Here is an 18,136-nt window from a genome sequence, read left to right on the forward strand (position 1 = left end):
AATGAGCCGCTTTGTGATATCATAAAGCCCGGAAAACAAACGCTATAGTCCAAACGAGCCGTTCGTTGTAGTTCTTGAAAAGGGATTTTTAAAAAACGAAATATCTCCCTTTGGTGTGGACTTTGAGATTTGTAACTTTCTAGATCTTTTTTATGCCCAAACATACACACTACACACTGACTAAAATTTAAAAAGTGAAAAAGCATAATAGGACCCCTTTAAAATAACAAAGATGTTTCTGTAGACTTTTCCAGTCTTGAGTGGATCAGTGTGCGGTTAGCCACCCTCTTGTTCATTTTCAAATCATGTATGCACAGTATGTATGCATGCATGTATGTCTGTGTGTATATATATATACTCATACACGATTTGAAAAATATCTTTGGGAAATCAGATGCATTAATAATATGTTTGATAATAAAATGTTTTATTGTTTCAGTCTAATTACCATGTATTTATAGCTCAGTGCATATTATAAAAAAGCACAGGTCAAAGATGAAAACAGGTTTTCAAGCATCAAAACAATAAAAGTTTAATACAGCTTTACATTTTGTAATGTAATAGAATGTGTCCTGTTTAACTTTATTTTTTCTGCTAAAAAATTATAACTATTAAATATTTTTACAACAATTTACAGAAGAGACCAACTAAAATGTAGTTCAGTGTAACAATAGTTTATTTACCAAAAAATCATGTCAGGCATATTTAGAACCAGAATCATTAGATGACATTAAAAGATCATTTTAAATCTTTATCAATCTTTGCCACTATCCTTCAAACCACTAGGTTTTATCCATTTGTCAGCAAGAAGTTTTTCAGCATTTAAAATATTACAATAGTTTGTAAGATCACTTTTTCTTTTATATATTTTAATAAGTATAGAATAATTAATTAATACATTATCCCCTGGTTTCACAGACAAGGCTTAAGCCTAGTCCCAGACTAAAATGTCAGTTTGAGCCGTTTCAACTGAAAGAAACTTGCACTGATTGATCTTAAAATATATCAATGGGTACGGGTTCCATTTTTTTTTTTTTCTGGACTCCTTTTTAATGGTTAAATTACATTTGATTAATCAAAAAGAATGTCGAATTAATTAAAATCATGATACTTAAACAATTTAACATCAATTTATTAAAAGTTTAACAAATATTACATGTTTTGACCTTCAAGGGGGGTGGGCCGCCCCCCTAATATAATAGCAGGGGAAACACTGCAGGTTTATAAAAATTACTTAAATGTCCTAATTGAACTATGGCCTAATCCTGTCTTAGTCTAAGCCCTGTCTGTGAAACCAGGCCTAAATATTCTATTCTATTAATTTGTTGAATTTTTACATAAATATATGTTTCGCTGAATGACATTATATTAACATTATATCAACCACATTTTTGACATTTTATTTTCACAAAAGTTATTTAAAGCATTCCTATGAAATGTTTTATTGTAACCAAATTCTGTTTTAGCATGTCTAATTATTTGAAAGCATAAAACAAGTTTCATTTATTCTTACAATAGCCTTATGATTTTTTGCTCAGAAATTCTGTGTTGTGTATTTAAAAAAATTTTTAAGGCATAAAACATTAATTTAATCTTTTAAGTAATGAAAATTCAACAAATTTTATTTTTTGGAAAATAAAGGTCATTTAATATTACAATTAAAACATTGAAGAAATATTGAATGCTTATTCCTTAAAAATAAGGTTTTAATAGTCTAAGCCCTGTCTGTGAAACCAGGCCTAAATATTCTATTCTATTAATTTGTTGAATTTTTACATAAATATATGTTTCGCTGAATGACATTATATTAACATTATATCAACCACATTTTTGACATTTTATTTTCACAAAAGTTATTTAAAGCATTAAAGTGGACACTTGCATTTACTTTGCTTTCTATGTATATGAAATCACTTATATACATTTAATTTGATACGGATGTCTTGTCTTTGACCCATATATAATAAATTATGCCATATAAGCGCACACGCAAGTAAATGTACAATGGCAAACCGAGGCGGAGCCATGCAGACGAGGCTAAAGGCATTAAACTTTGTTACCTCTGTGAGGGGTCGGGGCCGGCGCTCAATGGTAAACTCAGTGTGGCACAGCTCACAGTAGCTGGTGTTAGAGGAGGACAGCCATTTCTCCAGGCAGCTCTTGTGGACCGTGCCCAATGTGCCGGTGCAGTCGCACGGGGAGAGAAGCCCCTCGCTGTTGCACACGTCTTGACCCTCGTGGCAGATCCGACAAATTGGCCGATCACTACCAGAGAGGGGAGTTAACAGCTTTATCTTTAGGCCACTGAAATGCACATCATGTGGAATTCAAGTCAAAACCTTTTTAATATTCCACAAAATATTGTTTAGATTTGTCTACCTCTGGGTGCCCAGGGCTTTGATAACAGTAGATAGTAGACGTCCATCCTTGGCCGTGACCTGGGTGACGTACTGGGCCCGGCGGTTTTCAGCATCCTCCACGGTTTTTGACAGGGCAGCGTTGCCAGTGCAGTCGCACAGGGAGCCTGGGAGGTGGCAACACTCCCCTGTGGTCATTTCGGGGCCGTCCAGGAGGGCGGGGGGCAGGGGAGCACCGGGGGGAAACAGGGAGCAGCCTCGCTCCCACACCTCAAGTCACAAAGACCCTACCACTGCAGAGAGGAGGAACATTTACAACAGTTACAATAGGGACATTTCGACAGCAAAAATGGTCAGTTGTCTATTAGCAATAACGTAGCAATGTATGAAGCGCCGCTCAGACAGAAGTCACTTTCAAACTGCAAATACCAGATGCAAATAATGTGTGGAACATAATGTGGATTCCTACTGAAATTATGCAAAAATTCGCCAGATAAGAGTAAATGTGTCAAAGTGTAAATCACTTTTTTTCTGTGAGAGGAATATTGTGTGTTCAATACAAGTTCAAACAACAGCTAGGCCTGTCACGATAACAACTTTTTGTTGTGCGATATATTGCGCCAGAAATAATTGCGATAAGCGATATTATTGTCATTTTAAAGACCATTTTATGCCACTGAATATATTGTCCGTATGCACAAAGGAACAGATCCCTAAACAAGGTCATATCTGCAGATGAAACTTTTTTTGTAGAAGCATTTTATAAATTTGAACTAGCACCTCATGACTACACCATGTTATGTTTGAGAAGCTGCAAAAGACACAGGCACAAGTGGAATGTACAAAACATGGTGACATTAATTTTTAAGTAAATATAATGTGATATTGCATCATCAAAAATTATTGCGGTCATGTACATACATTGCGCGATAAGTCGATATATTGATTATTGCGACAGGCCTAAGTCAACAGCATTAGTGGCATAATGTTGATTACCACAAAAAAGTAATTTCAACATTTCCCTCCACTGAGACACTTAAAACGGAAGTGCATGTGGCCAAAAGATAAACTAAACTAAGATAAGACTCACTGTTTTAATAGTACACAAAAAAGCATAGCGTAAAAAAAACTAACATTTGAGTAAAGTTACATCCAATTTTACAAACCTGTTGCCTTGACAATGTTGTAAACCCTAAAATGACCTTAAAAATAATGATTTAAATTTAAGTGCTTTAATAAATCATAAGCTTCACATTTCTGCTTTTAAATCATCCAAAAATTGGCCCCATTTACTTCCATTGTAAGTTCCTTACTGTAAGTTTAATTTTTGCTTTGTCTTTTTTTATTATTATAATTATTTTTCCAAGTCAAATCAGTATGCATTAGAGCTTAATTTGTATATAATATATATATTCATTCCATCTAGAGTTGATTTTCATGCCCATATTTTACTTTTAACTTTCTTTCTGATATAAAAAACACAATGTGGCACACATTTTTGTGAACCAATACAATTTAACCAGCTCATCATCTACAAAACATCCAGTTATATTTTGTGTCATATCCAGATATGTCATATCCGGCTATAAACATACATACATACACATACAATTTATTATATATACACACACACACAAACACACAGACACTACTATTTAAATTTTGGGAATATATATATACTTTTTTTTTTTTTTGAGCCCCTGTACATTTCTGATCTAGCTTTCTTGAAACACAAAAAAGTAATTTTTTTAAAATAATGATAATTTTTAAAATCATTAAATCTAAAGTGAATGCAAACAGATGCTGCCTAGCTATAAAGAATGCCAAAAAAGCACTTACAAACTTCCAACAACAACAAAAAAAAAATTGTGCATTATATTCCAAGCTGCTTTGTATAAGGAACCATTTATAATCAAAAACTTGATTTTGACTGATTTCCAAGTTAGGCAGCTGTAATCACTACAAGCTTGCACTGTATGAAAGAGAGAAGCTTGGACATTCTTCAGAACGTCTCCTTTTGTGTTCCACAGAAGAAACAAAGTCATAAAGGTTTGAAACAACACGAGGATTCATTTAACATAATATATCAGTATAATACATATCAATCATATTGAGGTTAACTTAGTCTATTAACTGAACAATACACTAAAGAAAACCTAGTGAGCCGCCTATCTACACAATGTTTTGGGGTACTGTAGGTTTTGAAACATTATTTAACACATCCTTTGATGAATGGCAACTCGCTGGATTATTAAATCCAGATTATGATCCACTGATCAAACCAACAACATATAACCTTTACTTTCATGGGAATGTATGGACAGAAACAGAGATGAGAGAATAACCAGCATAAATGCACTGCTATTTTACATGAAATCATCTACATGTACTGCCATAACATCATTGCACATTTAAAGCATCTGATCTAGTTTGATCTGATCTGATCTATCAAGCTGTCTGACACTGGTCTAGGGAGGGCCTTTGGCACACAACACAAGCTGCCAATTAAACATCAGTTTCCTCCAATACAGCGCTAAATGTTTCTTACATTTCAGACTACTGATTTAAATCGAAATTAAACCGATTCGATACGTATTAAGACAAAGGCAGAGTGAATGTGGAAAAATGCAGCTGCATTAGGCTGCTAGTTACATTAGCCATGTAGCAAAATATGCCATCAAAGCCTGGGATTAGAGATTAAAACATAATTTCTTGTCGTCTAATCTTACCTTCTGATTTTCCATGCTGAGCTGGTGCCTTTAAGGGTAAATTCCTTTTAAAAGTGGCGCTTGTTTGAAAGCGATAAGGTAAAAGTACAAGCCTTGTTTTGGGTTTCTTCCCTTCAGCAAACGACTCGGCTCGGCCTCCTACCGACGTCTCTGATTAGCGCCGTGTACGTTAAGAGCGTAGAGGGAGGCGCTTCCGTGCGCAGCGCTGCTTCGGAATTTTCCTAAACAGCTTTCGTGAATAGCCGTCATCCGAGAAGTGCCTATTGTTGTTATTTCTAAGGACTGTTCACTACTCATGTGAGGCTTTATGTGTTGGGATGGAAATATGGTTTGTGTTTTGAATCATTCGTTAACTTAAATACTTTAGCACTGAGTCTTTATTTAAGTTTATGCGTAACTTAATATTAATATTGTAATATTTGATTTTGATTTTCAGTTTTGTGCATAAAATACACTTTTATTCACTTCTTACAAAAGTGTTTTAGAAATGTAATCTAAAAATGTTAAGTATTTATATATACAGTATATGAGGCTTCATTACAACCTTTTAAAAAAAATGTCTTTTTAATTTTGTGTAAATTTATTTCTTTTGTCATTTTTTACCAGATTGTTTAAGAATATCGCTTAAAAATGTTGAGAATCATTCTTTAATTTGTCTTTTATTCTTTATTTCAGCAATAGTGAGCAAAATATGTTCATGCCTAACATAATATTTCACTTGTCTAATATTTCACTTTTGTACATATTTAAAAAATTGCACTTTTATTCCCCATCTTTTGTCATTTTTACCAAATTGTTTAGGAAATGTTATTTAATTGTTTTCTTCGATATGACATTTTTTGAAACTGTGAACAACATTACTGTTCTTGAATGTCTTAAGAAATATTTTGTTTTTAATTTTGTTTAAATTACTCCTTTTTTTACTCCATCTTTTTCAGACTAAGAATGTCACTAAAATCATTCTTTAATTATTATCCTTTTATAAAAATATACTTTATTTTTAGCAAAAGCAAACAAAGCGAAAACATTTATGGCTAACTTAATATTTAATTTTTCACTTTTGTGCTTAAGAAAGAAGTACCTTTATTCCTGTTTTCTATTTTTACCTAACGATTTAAGAAATGTCATCTAAAATTTTACATTTTATTTCAAATGTTCATTCATTGATATGAGTAGTTTCAGAAAAATTTATCAAACAATATTTTAGGTTTTTAATTTAAGCAAATTTATTCCTCTTTTGTAATTTTTACTACATTTTATAGATTAAGAAGAACATTTAAAAGTTTTTTTTTGTTTGTCACTTTTAGTTTAATTTTTTTTTTTTTTTTACCAAGTCCTGGATTAAAATCCTGAATAAAAAAAATAGTAATAATAAAAATAGCAACTGTATAATGCAACCGTTTTATTGCTTCTGACTACCAAAGCCACAAGAAGAAAAAAAAACTTTTACCATCAGTCTGATTATAAACATCAGTTTTACATGTAGCCAGACATATGTCAACTTTACTTAGTATTTCACCTGGTATATTCCTTTAAAGAACTTATGACATGGAAACTAAACCGGCTGCATGAGTCATGCCAACCATGTGGCACATGACACTTATTCTAGGTACAGATTCAGACATGCGTGTCATATTGTGCAATATGGAGTTAAAAAAAATCACGATTGCAATTGTGACAGTAATTTGGTTTATTTTCCATTTTAATGTAACCTGATAAAAGGCAAAACAGCTGTTGTGACTTCATGGATGTGTAAATGTCACATAACCACACTTGAAAAAGGCATCTTAATCACAGTATGGGAAAACATAAGGCATTTCCAAAATAGCCGTATGACTTAGTCAAACAATCGAATATATAGTGACTTTTTCACAGACTGGTGAAACAACTGACCATCTAAAACACTGCGCACCATTGCATTTTCCCACTGAAGAGCTATAATACCTCAGCAATGCAATGAATAGTTTACATATATATATTTATATATAAAACTGTTATTTGAATAATTTCTCAATTCATGAAATGCTTTATAGACGCATTCACATAACTGCTATATATACGGCAATCTGAACGCGTTGAACAAATTGCGCAACTTCACACCCATCAGCCCTGGCATAAAATATTGCAGGATAGGACTAAAGGTGTGATGTGTGAAATGTTTAATGAACTGAAATAAAGATGACAGCAGCCCTCCTTTGGTATCCGCACGATCCAAGACGAACTCGATTTTCTTTCCAAAAAACTGGCCCTTTTAACCCAAGTCAGGGATCTGGCTCAACAGACGGCGGGCGTTTAGTGTGGATCCCAGAGAACAACCATCAGAGGAAGCCGAAGACACACTGATCCCTCACCATCCCTTTTCCGTAGGAGCGGATCACACGATCAGCGCCCAAATAATCACTTCCGAGGAAAAACATTTTGCCAAGCAAATGTGAATTCAGACAGTGGATAATAGTAAAGAAAAAAACAGTGACAAACAAACAAGAGCCCCCCAAAACAAGGAAAAGGAATGTCACCTAGAGATTCACGCTTCTAAGGGTCGTCTAGAATTAGCGTGGAAATCACAACGAGGTAAAAAGAGGAAAGAGCCGTAGCCATAGCACAACACACAGGAGCAAAGCCGAGATAAATAGAGGGGAACTGAAGCCCAAGGGAGGGGGTAGAGCCGGGGGAAGTGGGGTCACAGGTTCTGACAGCACTGAAATTTGTTGCCCTTTAAACCATCGGTAGTGGGCGGCACGCTGATGTCCACTACGTTGTTGCCGGGAGACTCGTCGTGCATGGACCTGTCGGCGATCTGCTTCTGTGATACGATCCGATAGATTTCTGTAACAAAAAGAGACATTTAGTTTGAGACGCCCACTGGGAATGTATTACGTTGCAGTCATATTAATGCTGTACAGTGGGCCAAATCACAGAACATCATTTCTGCAGGAATCCACGTAATCAGGAATTTCGCAAAAGGACAAAATATTTCCCCTCATAGATTTTGCATTGAGTTCACATTGGTAAATTCTTTGGCGAATTCTTGGGCTTGCAGGAAAAAAATCCAATAATTTCAACAGCAATGCACGTGCTCATGCGGCAAATTCTCTGGCTTGATTTGAAAGGGAATTTTCTACACAGATTCTGTAACATTTTTGAGTTGGTCACATGGATTCACCACATTCCTCCACTTTGTTTAAAAGTAAGCAGACGAGATCCAGTAATTTCAATAGGAGTCCACGTAATCTGAATTGCGCGGATTTTTGTCCACTAAATTTGGCTGAAAACTGGCTAATGTGACTGTAATTGGAGTTACAATCAGGACCCACCTGTTAGTATGTTTTTAAATGCCTCCTCCACATTTGTGGAGTCCAAAGCCGATGTTTCGATGAAGGAGAGAGTGTTCTTCTCTGGAAAACACAAAATGAGAGATATTTTAACAGCTCAGGTAGATCTTTTCGTACTAAACAACATGAAAATGCAGGAGGAGATGCTCACCTGCAAAAGCTCTGGCCTCATCGGTGGGTACGGCCCTGAGGTGCCTCAGATCACTCTTGTTGCCCACCAGCATGATGACAATGTTGTTATCCGCGTGATCCCGCAACTCCTTCAGCCAGCGCTCCACATTCTCATAAGTCAGATGCTTTGCAATGTCATAGACCAAAAGAGCTCCGACTGCACCCCTGTAGTACCTGTAAAGGAGACCCAGATAAATAGGTGTAAATGTTTGCTCTGACAATGATTCAACCATGATGCTTTACTAAATGATGCAGTGAATTAAAAAAAATATATATTTGTAATCAATTTTGATATTTTAAATGATTAATTATACTATAATATAATTAAATAATTTTACCAATAACTTATAATATTATGGGCCATACATCAAATAAATTATCAATAATTATTCTATAAAATCACTTATAGAATTACAAATTATTTTATTTTTAATTATACTAATATATACTATAGTTTGAGTGTACAAGAAATAACTTTAAAAGAAAATTATCCTATTATTAAACAGGATTAAAATTGTACTCCACATTAATTCTACATTAAATATAATTTATCAATAACTCTAAAATGAATGTACTTACTATTGATGAATTATTATTTAAAATTATGAGTTTTTTAATTTTAGCAATAATTCTAAAAAAACTACTTTTACATAATTATAATTATTTTATGTTTAGTCATAGTATAATATTACCATATTTCTATAAAATAAATAAATTACTTTATTATTAAATAGAGCTAAATTAAATATACTATTAATAATTTACTTAAAATAATTTGATCAATAACTTTAACATTACTTTATAGATTTATTATGATAAACCATGAAGATATGTGAACCCAGTGGCCCATACAGACTGATAGGTGTGAATCAATCGGCCCATAGAGGTGATGGGTGCGAGCCAGACGGCCCACACAAAGGACATTCAATCTTGAGTATTGAGGACCCTACATGGGAGGTCCTAACAGTTCTGTACTCTGGTATAAACTTTTGTCCCACACACAGAACTTTGGGTTAAGATTTAATTACATCTTCATGTACTCACGCTGATGTGATGGCTCTGTAGCGTTCCTGTCCCGCTGTATCCCAGATCTGAGCCTTAATGGTCTTGCCATCCACTTGGATGCTGCGAGTTGCGAACTCGACACCAATAGTGCTCTTGCTCTCCAGGTTGAACTCATTCCGAGTGAAACGGGACAACAGGTTACTCTTCCCCACACCAGAGTCTCCAATGAGCACCACTAAAAAACAGAAGAAAACATCAGGCTGTTTGAACAAGACAATAAACTTGATATCAAATGATGCTTCACAGCTGCTCTTATAAACACCATATCCATAGGGAAGATATCATAGCCATCACCAAGGCCACAGAACAGAAACAATCTACCTTGTGAGTCTTTGAAAGTAAACCACAAAGCAAAGTGTGTACCCAAAGCTTATACAGTGTCATCATTTGAAAAGCAGAAACACGCTAGATTAGTCGGCCATCCTGGTTGAGTCTACATGAGGAGGCCAGAGAGATAAGAGAGAAGCCGTAATCTACCAACACACACTTCCATTGTCACTTTTGCCTTCGCTCCATCAATTTGACACCATAAAAATTGAAATACAGGCCTAGCCAAATTGTATAAAAAAACAGAAATGCATAGAAAATATCAATCAACTCATACTGTGTCCGTTGCAACGTGGTCACCATTCATTTTCTCTAGAGGAAACCTGAAGTAATTCACAAAATGGTTGTTGATAAACATCTAAAAAAAAATGGTCAAAGCTTTCAACAAGAAATCTTAAAAATAACCAATGTGACACGTTTGTAAAACCTCTACAGTAACCTGTGGGTTTTGTCACATACTGAAACACTTTTCAAAGGCTTGGTGTAAAACAGGAACCTGATGTGGGAAGGAACTTTTAAATATAACGTATAAATAATTAAATAAAAAAATATAACATATATACACACACACACACACACACACACACACATACATACATCCAAATATGTTTTACAATGACGTCACGATCATCTACAGTTGTCAATTTCACATTACAGAGTTCATGTATCAGCTTAATGATTTAACTAAATTACGAGCTGTAAAAGCTACAAAAATGATTACAATTTCAGGTTAATTACCAAATTTGGCCTGTTTGAACATCAAGAAGCTACTCTTGTGTAATAAACGACAAAAAAAAGTTTGCTAAGGCCTAGCAATGCAACCACACAAAATATTAAGCAACACATAACGACTCGAAAAGTTCACGTTTCTCGACGTTTTTGGTATAACGTTAGCAGCAAAACCTGCTGAAGTGAACTGAATATATTTTGTTTGTTGTTTTGGGACGAACTGATTGCATTAAAACAGCAGCTAGTTATTTCGCTCATTTTAGCTTTCACTCCAGTTTTAAAGCTATCTAGCTGCTTAGCTAACATAATGCTGAATAAAAAAGCGATTTGCATTATTGCTTTTCATACTGTCGAAAGACGATGCAAATAAATAATATCACTATTCAAATGTATTAATCTACTTTCAACTCTTGATTCTTCGAAACCTGTTAATATTTCGATAGCTAACGTCAGTATACTAGCATTCCAGCTAACCCAGCTAGCCACAGTCATCAGGAAACTTGCTGTTTTCGTTGATAATAAAGGAAAACAAAACACGTTTATTCTTCTTTTTGATAGAGTATAAAACACTGACCTTTAAATAAATAATCGTATTCGTCGTCACGGGTCCCCATTGTTGGTCTACCGCACTAAAATGTTGTTGTTGGGCGACAGATCTCTCCTGATTATCGATGTCCGATTCGTAAACGAATCGTTCTTATGAGTAGGATCTTTTTAATGATCGGATGAACCGGTTCATGAACCGGACGAATGATTCGTTCACGAACCAAGAACCGTCTGTTTCAAGACAGAGCTGGTATTAATACAAATAGATGAAAACATGCAAAAACGTTTGCTGCTGAGAGTTTGTTCTAAATGCAAATTTTGCATTATATTAATCTATTTTTTATATCTTTAAATAAATATTTTAAATTTCCCTGTGCACAATCAAAATACAAGCGTTTACAGAGACAAATAAGGTGCGATTTCTGATCCGACCAATTCAAATACCTTCATTGGTGTATTCCAGAGGCTATAATACTTTTTTAGTATTATTAGTAGTAGTAATAATAATACTAGTGTTAGTATTGATATTAGTAGTACTAACCAACAAAACAGTTTAACGTAAGAATATAGCCTAATATTCTTGTTTCTGAGTGATTTATCAAATATGAACTCTCAGGCTTCCAGTTGTTTTAACTTCAAGATTTATGTATGTTTTGGTTAATTAGCTGTCTACCATGCATTTCAGATATATTTAAACAGGGTTGGGGAATGGAATACATGTAACTTAGTTGTAGCCTATTTTAAATAAAAGAAGGGTGGTAATCAAAATACAGTTACATCCAAAAAGTATTTTAGATTACTAAAATGATCACTTTGAATGTTAATGTAATTAATTTTTTTATTTAAACATTAATGTAAAGTGTAATGGGTAGTTGGTGATTCCCCGACTCTCTGCAAGAGCATAAGCTACAGTTCTGCTCATACTCCTTGCAGAATATGCAAAATTAAGAATTAAAAATAAGAGGGATCATAAAAAAATTGCATTTTATTTTCATTTAGTACTGTCCTGAATAAGCTATTTCACATACCAGTTGTTTACATACACCCCACAAGACAAAATAATTAAATTTTAAAAATTGCCCAATTCAAAATTTCTTAACTGTGTCATTGAAGACACACGACTGCTTTTATGTTTTGTGATAGTTGTTCATGAGTCCCTTGCTTGTCCTGAACAGTTAAACTGACTGCTCTTCTTCAGAAAAATCTTCCAGGTCCTGCACATTCTTTGGTTTTCCAGCATCTTCTGCACATTTGACACCTTTCCGATAATGACTATATGATTTTTAGATCCATCTTTTCATTAGATCCATCAACATTCACTGCTGCTCAAGAAGGAAACACAATGCATCAAGAGATGAACCATGATGTGTACATTTTTCCAAATTACATTTTATTTTCTTAAGATTGTCTGCTTTTTTTCCTTAAAGAAATACCTACTGTGGAAAAGTGATGTTGTTAAAAAATAATATGCAGAGGAAAACCAGGTCCTATGTTTGGTGGATGTCATTTTTCTCTGCATTACATACAGTACCTTAAGTATTCCAAAGTATTATATAGTATTTAGATTAAGTTACAAACCTTGTGTGATCTAACAAAATATGTTAGTAAATTACTTTTTAAAGCATGTAGACCTATTTTGTAATCTGTAGTGATATTTCAGTGATAAGTGTTACATTTTAAAAGTAACCTTCACCCTGTTTAAACATCACATATTTTCTTTACACTAACTTTTGAGAACGAGCACGTTACATTTAGACTATTTAATGTTTGCCAATTCATTTTTATTTCACTTCTTTGATTATTCACTTATTGCAGATCACTATAGGGTAGAGTGGGGGGAAACGCCCCCTTGCCATACTGTCTTTCCCAAAATAACCATTGGGTAAACTCATTAAACATTTTTGTTGTTACTTGCTAGTGATCTAATCTTCAGCAGTAAGAAAAAGTGTTGTAAAGCTTGTTGTTTTGGAGAACATCACAGTTATATATTGGGGTAAAATGCCCCCAGGCAGCATTGCTTACCACTATCATAATTACTGTAGTTACCATTTTCTGAGCATCACATCTTTTGTTAGGCTGTTCCATCAAATGTAATCTAACTAGGTGGTTGAATAAAAATATTTGGACTTTATATTTAAAAATTACCTCCAAGTTAGCATCAGCTATCTAGTTAGCTAGCCAGCATCAACATTATTTTTTTTAATAGGCTGATTTTCAACATGGTTCATTAATGGATATTCATATTTTTCTATTGTTAGACTATTTTAGCTTGTCTTTTTAATGTTAAGCTAAAACTGCTTGTACTCTGATTTTGCTGTAAATGTATAATGTATAAAGAAAAATGATTCGTCAGAGAGGGGGGCATTTTACCCCACCCTGCTTTTACCCACCTGAGGGGCAAAATGCCCCCTTGGTCAAATGTAATTTTTGTTAAAAATTAAAAACTAGGATAGGCTACTATTCTAGACACATCTAAGTTTTGTTTCACAGAAAACTCTTTAAGGGGGGCGGTTTCCTCCACTCCACCCTGCTAAACGTAATGTGTTCTTGGCAGACACAGGAAGCTCACCACGTCCTAGGTGTGTGGTGCACGAAGAGTAAGCTATTTCACAGTTTCGTGCACAATACCGCTACAAAGGTAAGCCGATATAGAAATCATAAAGATATTTATTATTCTATGCATTTTGAAAGACAAAAACTTTACTGTAATTCTATCGATTTCAAACGAGAAAGTATTATCATATCTAAAATAGGTATTTTACAAATTGCATTAGGCCTACAGTGATTTAAAAAAAAAAAACCCGAAACAACTTTTTTATGCTGTGCCGTTTCAGTTTCAATTCCAGATAAAAGGACTCGTCTCTGTCAAAGTGTCGCTTGCCCATTTGTGTCCTTTAAAACCAAAGATCCCTTTTCAGTTTTTAATTCAGCTGTTGATGCTTCCATTAATACACTGTTAAAAAAATTTGAAGTTGTAAATAAAACAAAGATTATTGGACATTTTACAAGAAAATAGTGTTTCGGTATTATTCCTACTTCAAAATTTCGCATTTAATTCAATGCTTGCTGTTTCTTTGTAATTATTAGTAACATTTTCTAGCAATTTTTAAGTGAAAATTGTTTCTACACACCTTTTTTCAGTGTATTTAGTAAAACGATAACATTTTTCATTTCATTTTTCAACTAAAAATACATTTTATATTTGTATTTAAATTTATATTTGCATGCTGTTTTGTTTTGCCTTAAAGATGCAAAGACGGTATGACGATTTCTTCATGGAAGAATCCCTCACTTCTGATTTAACAGAAGAGCAAAGTAAGCAGCTCCATGACCTGCTGGGGAATGTGGAACTGAGTCTTCTCTACAAAGCTTCTGTTCATGGATATAAAGCTTCTGCCTTCCACAAGCGATGTGACCGTGAGGGTCCCACCTTACTTGTAGCCTACAACCATTCAGACTACATCTTTGGTGGATACACTAGTGTAGATTATACTCGAAACGAGCAGTATATTACTGATGAGGAGGCTTTCTTGTTCAGCTTTCAAGGCAAGTTCCCTGTCTACATTAAAGTAAACAGTGGACATTATGCACGTTATGGCAATGCTGGAATGCCCAACTTTGGCCAACAGTTGTATTTTTGCAAAAATAACCAACCAGTTGTGTATATTCGAGGAGGTAAATCATTCAGTTTTAATGCTGAAAGATTCTATGGGAACGACACTGTGCTGACTGAATGTGAGGTCTACAAAGTGAAGCAGAGTAAGTCAGTCATCAGAAAAAGTGTGTCATGTTGTTGTGTAAAGTAAATTGTATAAATGTATGAGTCTAGTCTCTAAAAATGTACTTGTTTAGTTAAATTACTTAAGCAGAAGTTAAAGGGGTCATATGATGCTTTTTTAAAGATCAATATTTTGTGTATTTGGTGTAACAGAATATGTTGACATGCTTTAATGTTCAAAAAACACATTATTTTTCAAATACTGTACATTATTGTAAGTCCTCTATGCCCCGCCCATCTTTATTCAATATTAGACCTTCAGACCAAGGAGAAGCCATGGAGGAATATTCGGTGGACATCTATGTAAGTTTGCACTCTTCTTTGCAGTGTTCATTCATTGCTGCTCATTTAATACAGTAATTGTCAATAAAAAAGTTGTGATTTTTTTTTAGACGAAGAGATGAGCTCATGCAAATGATGAGGGATCATAAACCCCTGGTGACGTCTGTCAGCCGTGTTCGAATCCTAATGATCGGTCCTGTAGGTGCTGGAAAATCCAGTTTCTTCAACTCCATCAACTCCATCTTCGCTGGTCATGTGACCAACAAAGCCATGTCAGGATCTGCAGGCACTAGTCTCACCACACAGGTACAGATTCAACAGGATTTATAGAATAGCGTTTCCTACAGAAATCTCTCTTCAGTCTGAGGAATGTCTCCTGATGTGATTCTCTTCTTGGTTGGTAGTTTCGCACATATCCAGTGAAAGACGGTCGTGAGGGAAAGCCGTTGCCATTTGTGTTGTGTGACACCATGGGACTCGAGGAGCAATCAGGTGCAGGACTGGATATTGAGGACATCAGCAGCATTCTTCAAGGTCACGTACCAGACCGCTATAAAGTAAGAGCACTCATCTCCAAAATGAATGAACGGTGAAGTATAGTAATGCTGTTTGTTTCATGCTAAATCCTCTTGATTCAGTTTAACCCCATGGTACCTTTTCAACCTGATGAGTATAAGGCCTCCAGACCTGCATCTCTACAGGAGAAGATCCACTGTGTGGTGTATGTGATAGATGCCAGCAAAATCTCCCTCATGTCTGACAAACTAGAGGAAAAACTTGCTGTGATACACAGAGAAATAAGCTCACTGGGTAAGTGATCATAACGTTATTTCAAGGCTAAATTATAATTTACTTATGACACATACCAAATGTTCAACTAGCCAAAAGCGAACTCTTATGCAAAATGTTGGTTATTGACACAATTTCAGGCATTCCCCAGATGGTCTTGATGACAAAAGTAGATGAAGCATGTCCTTATGTAGAGAAAGACCTTTACATAATTTATCTCAATTCCTACATCAAGTCAAAGGTGAGAGGCGGTCACATGATCACATGGTCTGTTCCTACAGGACTCAGATTGAGGGAGATGTTGTTTTGTGTCTGCAGGTGCAGGAGGTGAGCTCTCGGTTGGGTGTGCCGGTGTCTTGTGTGTTACCGGTGAAGAACTACAGTCAGGAGCTGGAGCTGGAGCTCAACTGTGACATTCTGCTTCTTGCTGCTTTACAGCAGATGCTTCGCTTAGCAGACGACTATCTGGATGATGTTGATGTAATTTAGGGCATAAAATGCTGCAGAGATAGGGATTTATACCTCTTGATAAGCAAAACGAGTAGGCTAATCTTAAATTAGAAGATTTTTATTCTGTTCGGCCAGATCTTTCATAATCATACATAATATCCATTTAAGAAAATGTTGGGAAATGCCAACAAAGTTCACATATCATTTAAGCTGTACATTTCATTATAATTGTTTCTTGCTTTTGTAGTTGGAATATTGTTGTGCCATAATCAGGTACATAAAACTGGAATTATGTGTTAGAATTTAAGATGCTAAAATCTGTATTAAGAAATGCTTCTTTTGATCAAATTAAGTAGTTTTTGATGCTTGAAAGTTTCTTTCAGGACTGTGCAAGATTAAATTGAACAATAATTAATTAAACACAAATGACAAAAATTATATATATATATATATATATATATATATGTAGAGAGAGAGAATATATATTTAATTACATATAATTTAACATTTCTATTTAAATATTGAATTAATAAACAAACAAACAGAACGCAGAACTGATTAAGCTATATATGGGCAAATGTAGTAAATATTATCTCTATACTATTACTGTACTATACGTCTCACTAGGTGTCTAATATTCACATTCCTGAGTTACAGCTGTGGCTGATAAGGATGATAATATCTAGAAGAGGTAATAATCGAGTCATTATTTTGGTGGCAGTCCACGGTTTATGATCAATTCCTCAACTTAACCATGTCCTTCAATGATAATGAATCAAAAACAATGTACACCACTCTCAACAACAATTGCAAATTTAATATTATTATTATTATTTAACATTAAATGTAAGTGATTTAAATATACGTAAAAAAAAAAAAAAAAACATGCCTGGTTTTATCAGCTAATATGATGTCCGTTGCAACGTGGTCACCATTCATTTTCTCTAGGTGAAGCCTGAATTCACAGAATTGAATTGTAAGTAAAGTAAAGAACATCTAAAAATTGGTCAAAGCTTTCAACAAGAAATCTTAAGAATAACCAATGTGGCACATCTGTAAAACCTCTACAGTATTCTGTGTTTTAAAGTTCTTTTTTGATCTCCAAAGGTTCAATCTCTTCTTAGAGTGTACTCACTCATACTGTAACAATTTTTTTAAGATTTTGTGTCAAAACAGAAACACAAAATTGAAAGGAAGATGTATGGCAATAGGGAAATTATATGTAGCCTATAATTGTTTTAAGAATGACGTCATGGTAATCTACAGTTCATTAACACTCGCAAAAGACTTCCATATCCTTGTTTGTGGTCAATGTCCAAAGTTAATGTCAATTGTCATCTCTGAGTGTGGATTAATGAGGAAAAGAGAGAGCAGCTTGAAATCGTGCTGTACTAATTTTGATCTTGTATGAAGAGCATTTCAGTGTTTTTTGAATGCAAAGTAGAAAGGTAAGCTTCATAGTCGATATAAATATCAAAGGTAAATATTCAATTTTAATGTTCTAGATTTTACCACAATTTAATGGCATGCTATAGTTTTCAAACACGCAAGTCTTTTCTCAGATCTAAAGTATTGAAATTT

General features: G+C 34.5%; 3 protein-coding genes across 3 annotated transcripts in view; 1 reads left to right on the forward strand and 2 right to left on the reverse strand.

The window, feature by feature from the left end:
- march2 (membrane-associated ring finger (C3HC4) 2) overlaps window positions 1-5,227 on the reverse strand; it is a 10,343-nt gene extending 5,116 nt beyond the window's left edge. Inside the window, exons 1-3 of the mRNA XM_016527113.1 lie at window positions 5,087-5,227; window positions 2,380-2,650; window positions 2,061-2,265 (exon numbers count right to left, since the gene is read on the reverse strand). Of these exons, the coding sequence (XP_016382599.1) occupies window positions 2,061-2,265; window positions 2,380-2,555 (381 nt within the window). The 5' untranslated portion in view covers window positions 2,556-2,650; window positions 5,087-5,227. The remainder of the gene's footprint in view (window positions 1-2,060; window positions 2,266-2,379; window positions 2,651-5,086) is intronic.
- A 1,358-nt stretch (window positions 5,228-6,585) lies between these two features.
- Window positions 6,586-11,413, reverse strand: LOC107719630 (ras-related protein Rab-11B-like). The gene is made up of 5 exons (XM_016527114.1): window positions 11,285-11,413; window positions 9,634-9,829; window positions 8,570-8,763; window positions 8,401-8,481; window positions 6,586-7,912 (listed from the first exon to the last, which is right to left on the reverse strand). The coding sequence occupies exons 1-5, from the start codon at window positions 11,322-11,324 to the stop codon at window positions 7,767-7,769; spliced, it is 657 nt and encodes a 218-aa protein (XP_016382600.1). The 5' UTR covers window positions 11,325-11,413; the 3' UTR covers window positions 6,586-7,766.
- Window positions 11,414-14,504: 3,091 nt separating this feature from the next.
- Window positions 14,505-16,594, forward strand: LOC107719652 (interferon-induced protein 44-like). Its single transcript, XM_016527138.1, has 7 exons — window positions 14,505-15,015; window positions 15,289-15,337; window positions 15,427-15,622; window positions 15,721-15,873; window positions 15,955-16,126; window positions 16,246-16,346; window positions 16,424-16,594. The coding sequence occupies exons 1-7, from the start codon at window positions 14,505-14,507 to the stop codon at window positions 16,592-16,594; spliced, it is 1,353 nt and encodes a 450-aa protein (XP_016382624.1).
- The last annotated feature ends 1,542 nt before the right edge of the window (window positions 16,595-18,136 follow it).

The sequence above is a fragment of the Sinocyclocheilus rhinocerous genome, unplaced genomic scaffold (genome assembly GCF_001515625.1).
Source record: "Sinocyclocheilus rhinocerous isolate Xijiao unplaced genomic scaffold, SAMN03320098_v1.1 scaffold1294, whole genome shotgun sequence".
Taxonomy (NCBI): Eukaryota; Metazoa; Chordata; class Actinopteri; order Cypriniformes; family Cyprinidae; genus Sinocyclocheilus; species Sinocyclocheilus rhinocerous.

Coding starts and splice junctions, on each gene's coding strand:
- LOC107719630 (XM_016527114.1), bottom strand. CDS start 11,324: ATGGGGACCCGTGACGACGAATACGATTATTTATTTAAAG. Junction 8,764..9,633: donor TACAGAGCCATCACATCAGC/GTGAGTACATGA, acceptor TCTCCTTTACAG/GTACTACAGGGGTGCAGTCG. Junction 8,482..8,569: donor TGAGGCCAGAGCTTTTGCAG/GTGAGCATCTCC, acceptor TGTGTTTTCCAG/AGAAGAACACTCTCTCCTTC.
- LOC107719652 (XM_016527138.1), top strand. CDS start 14,505: ATGCAAAGACGGTATGACGATTTCTTCATGGAAGAATCCCTCACTTCT. Junction 15,623..15,720: donor GCACTAGTCTCACCACACAG/GTACAGATTCAA, acceptor CTTGGTTGGTAG/TTTCGCACATATCCAGTGAA. Junction 16,127..16,245: donor CAGAGAAATAAGCTCACTGG/GTAAGTGATCAT, acceptor ACACAATTTCAG/GCATTCCCCAGATGGTCTTG.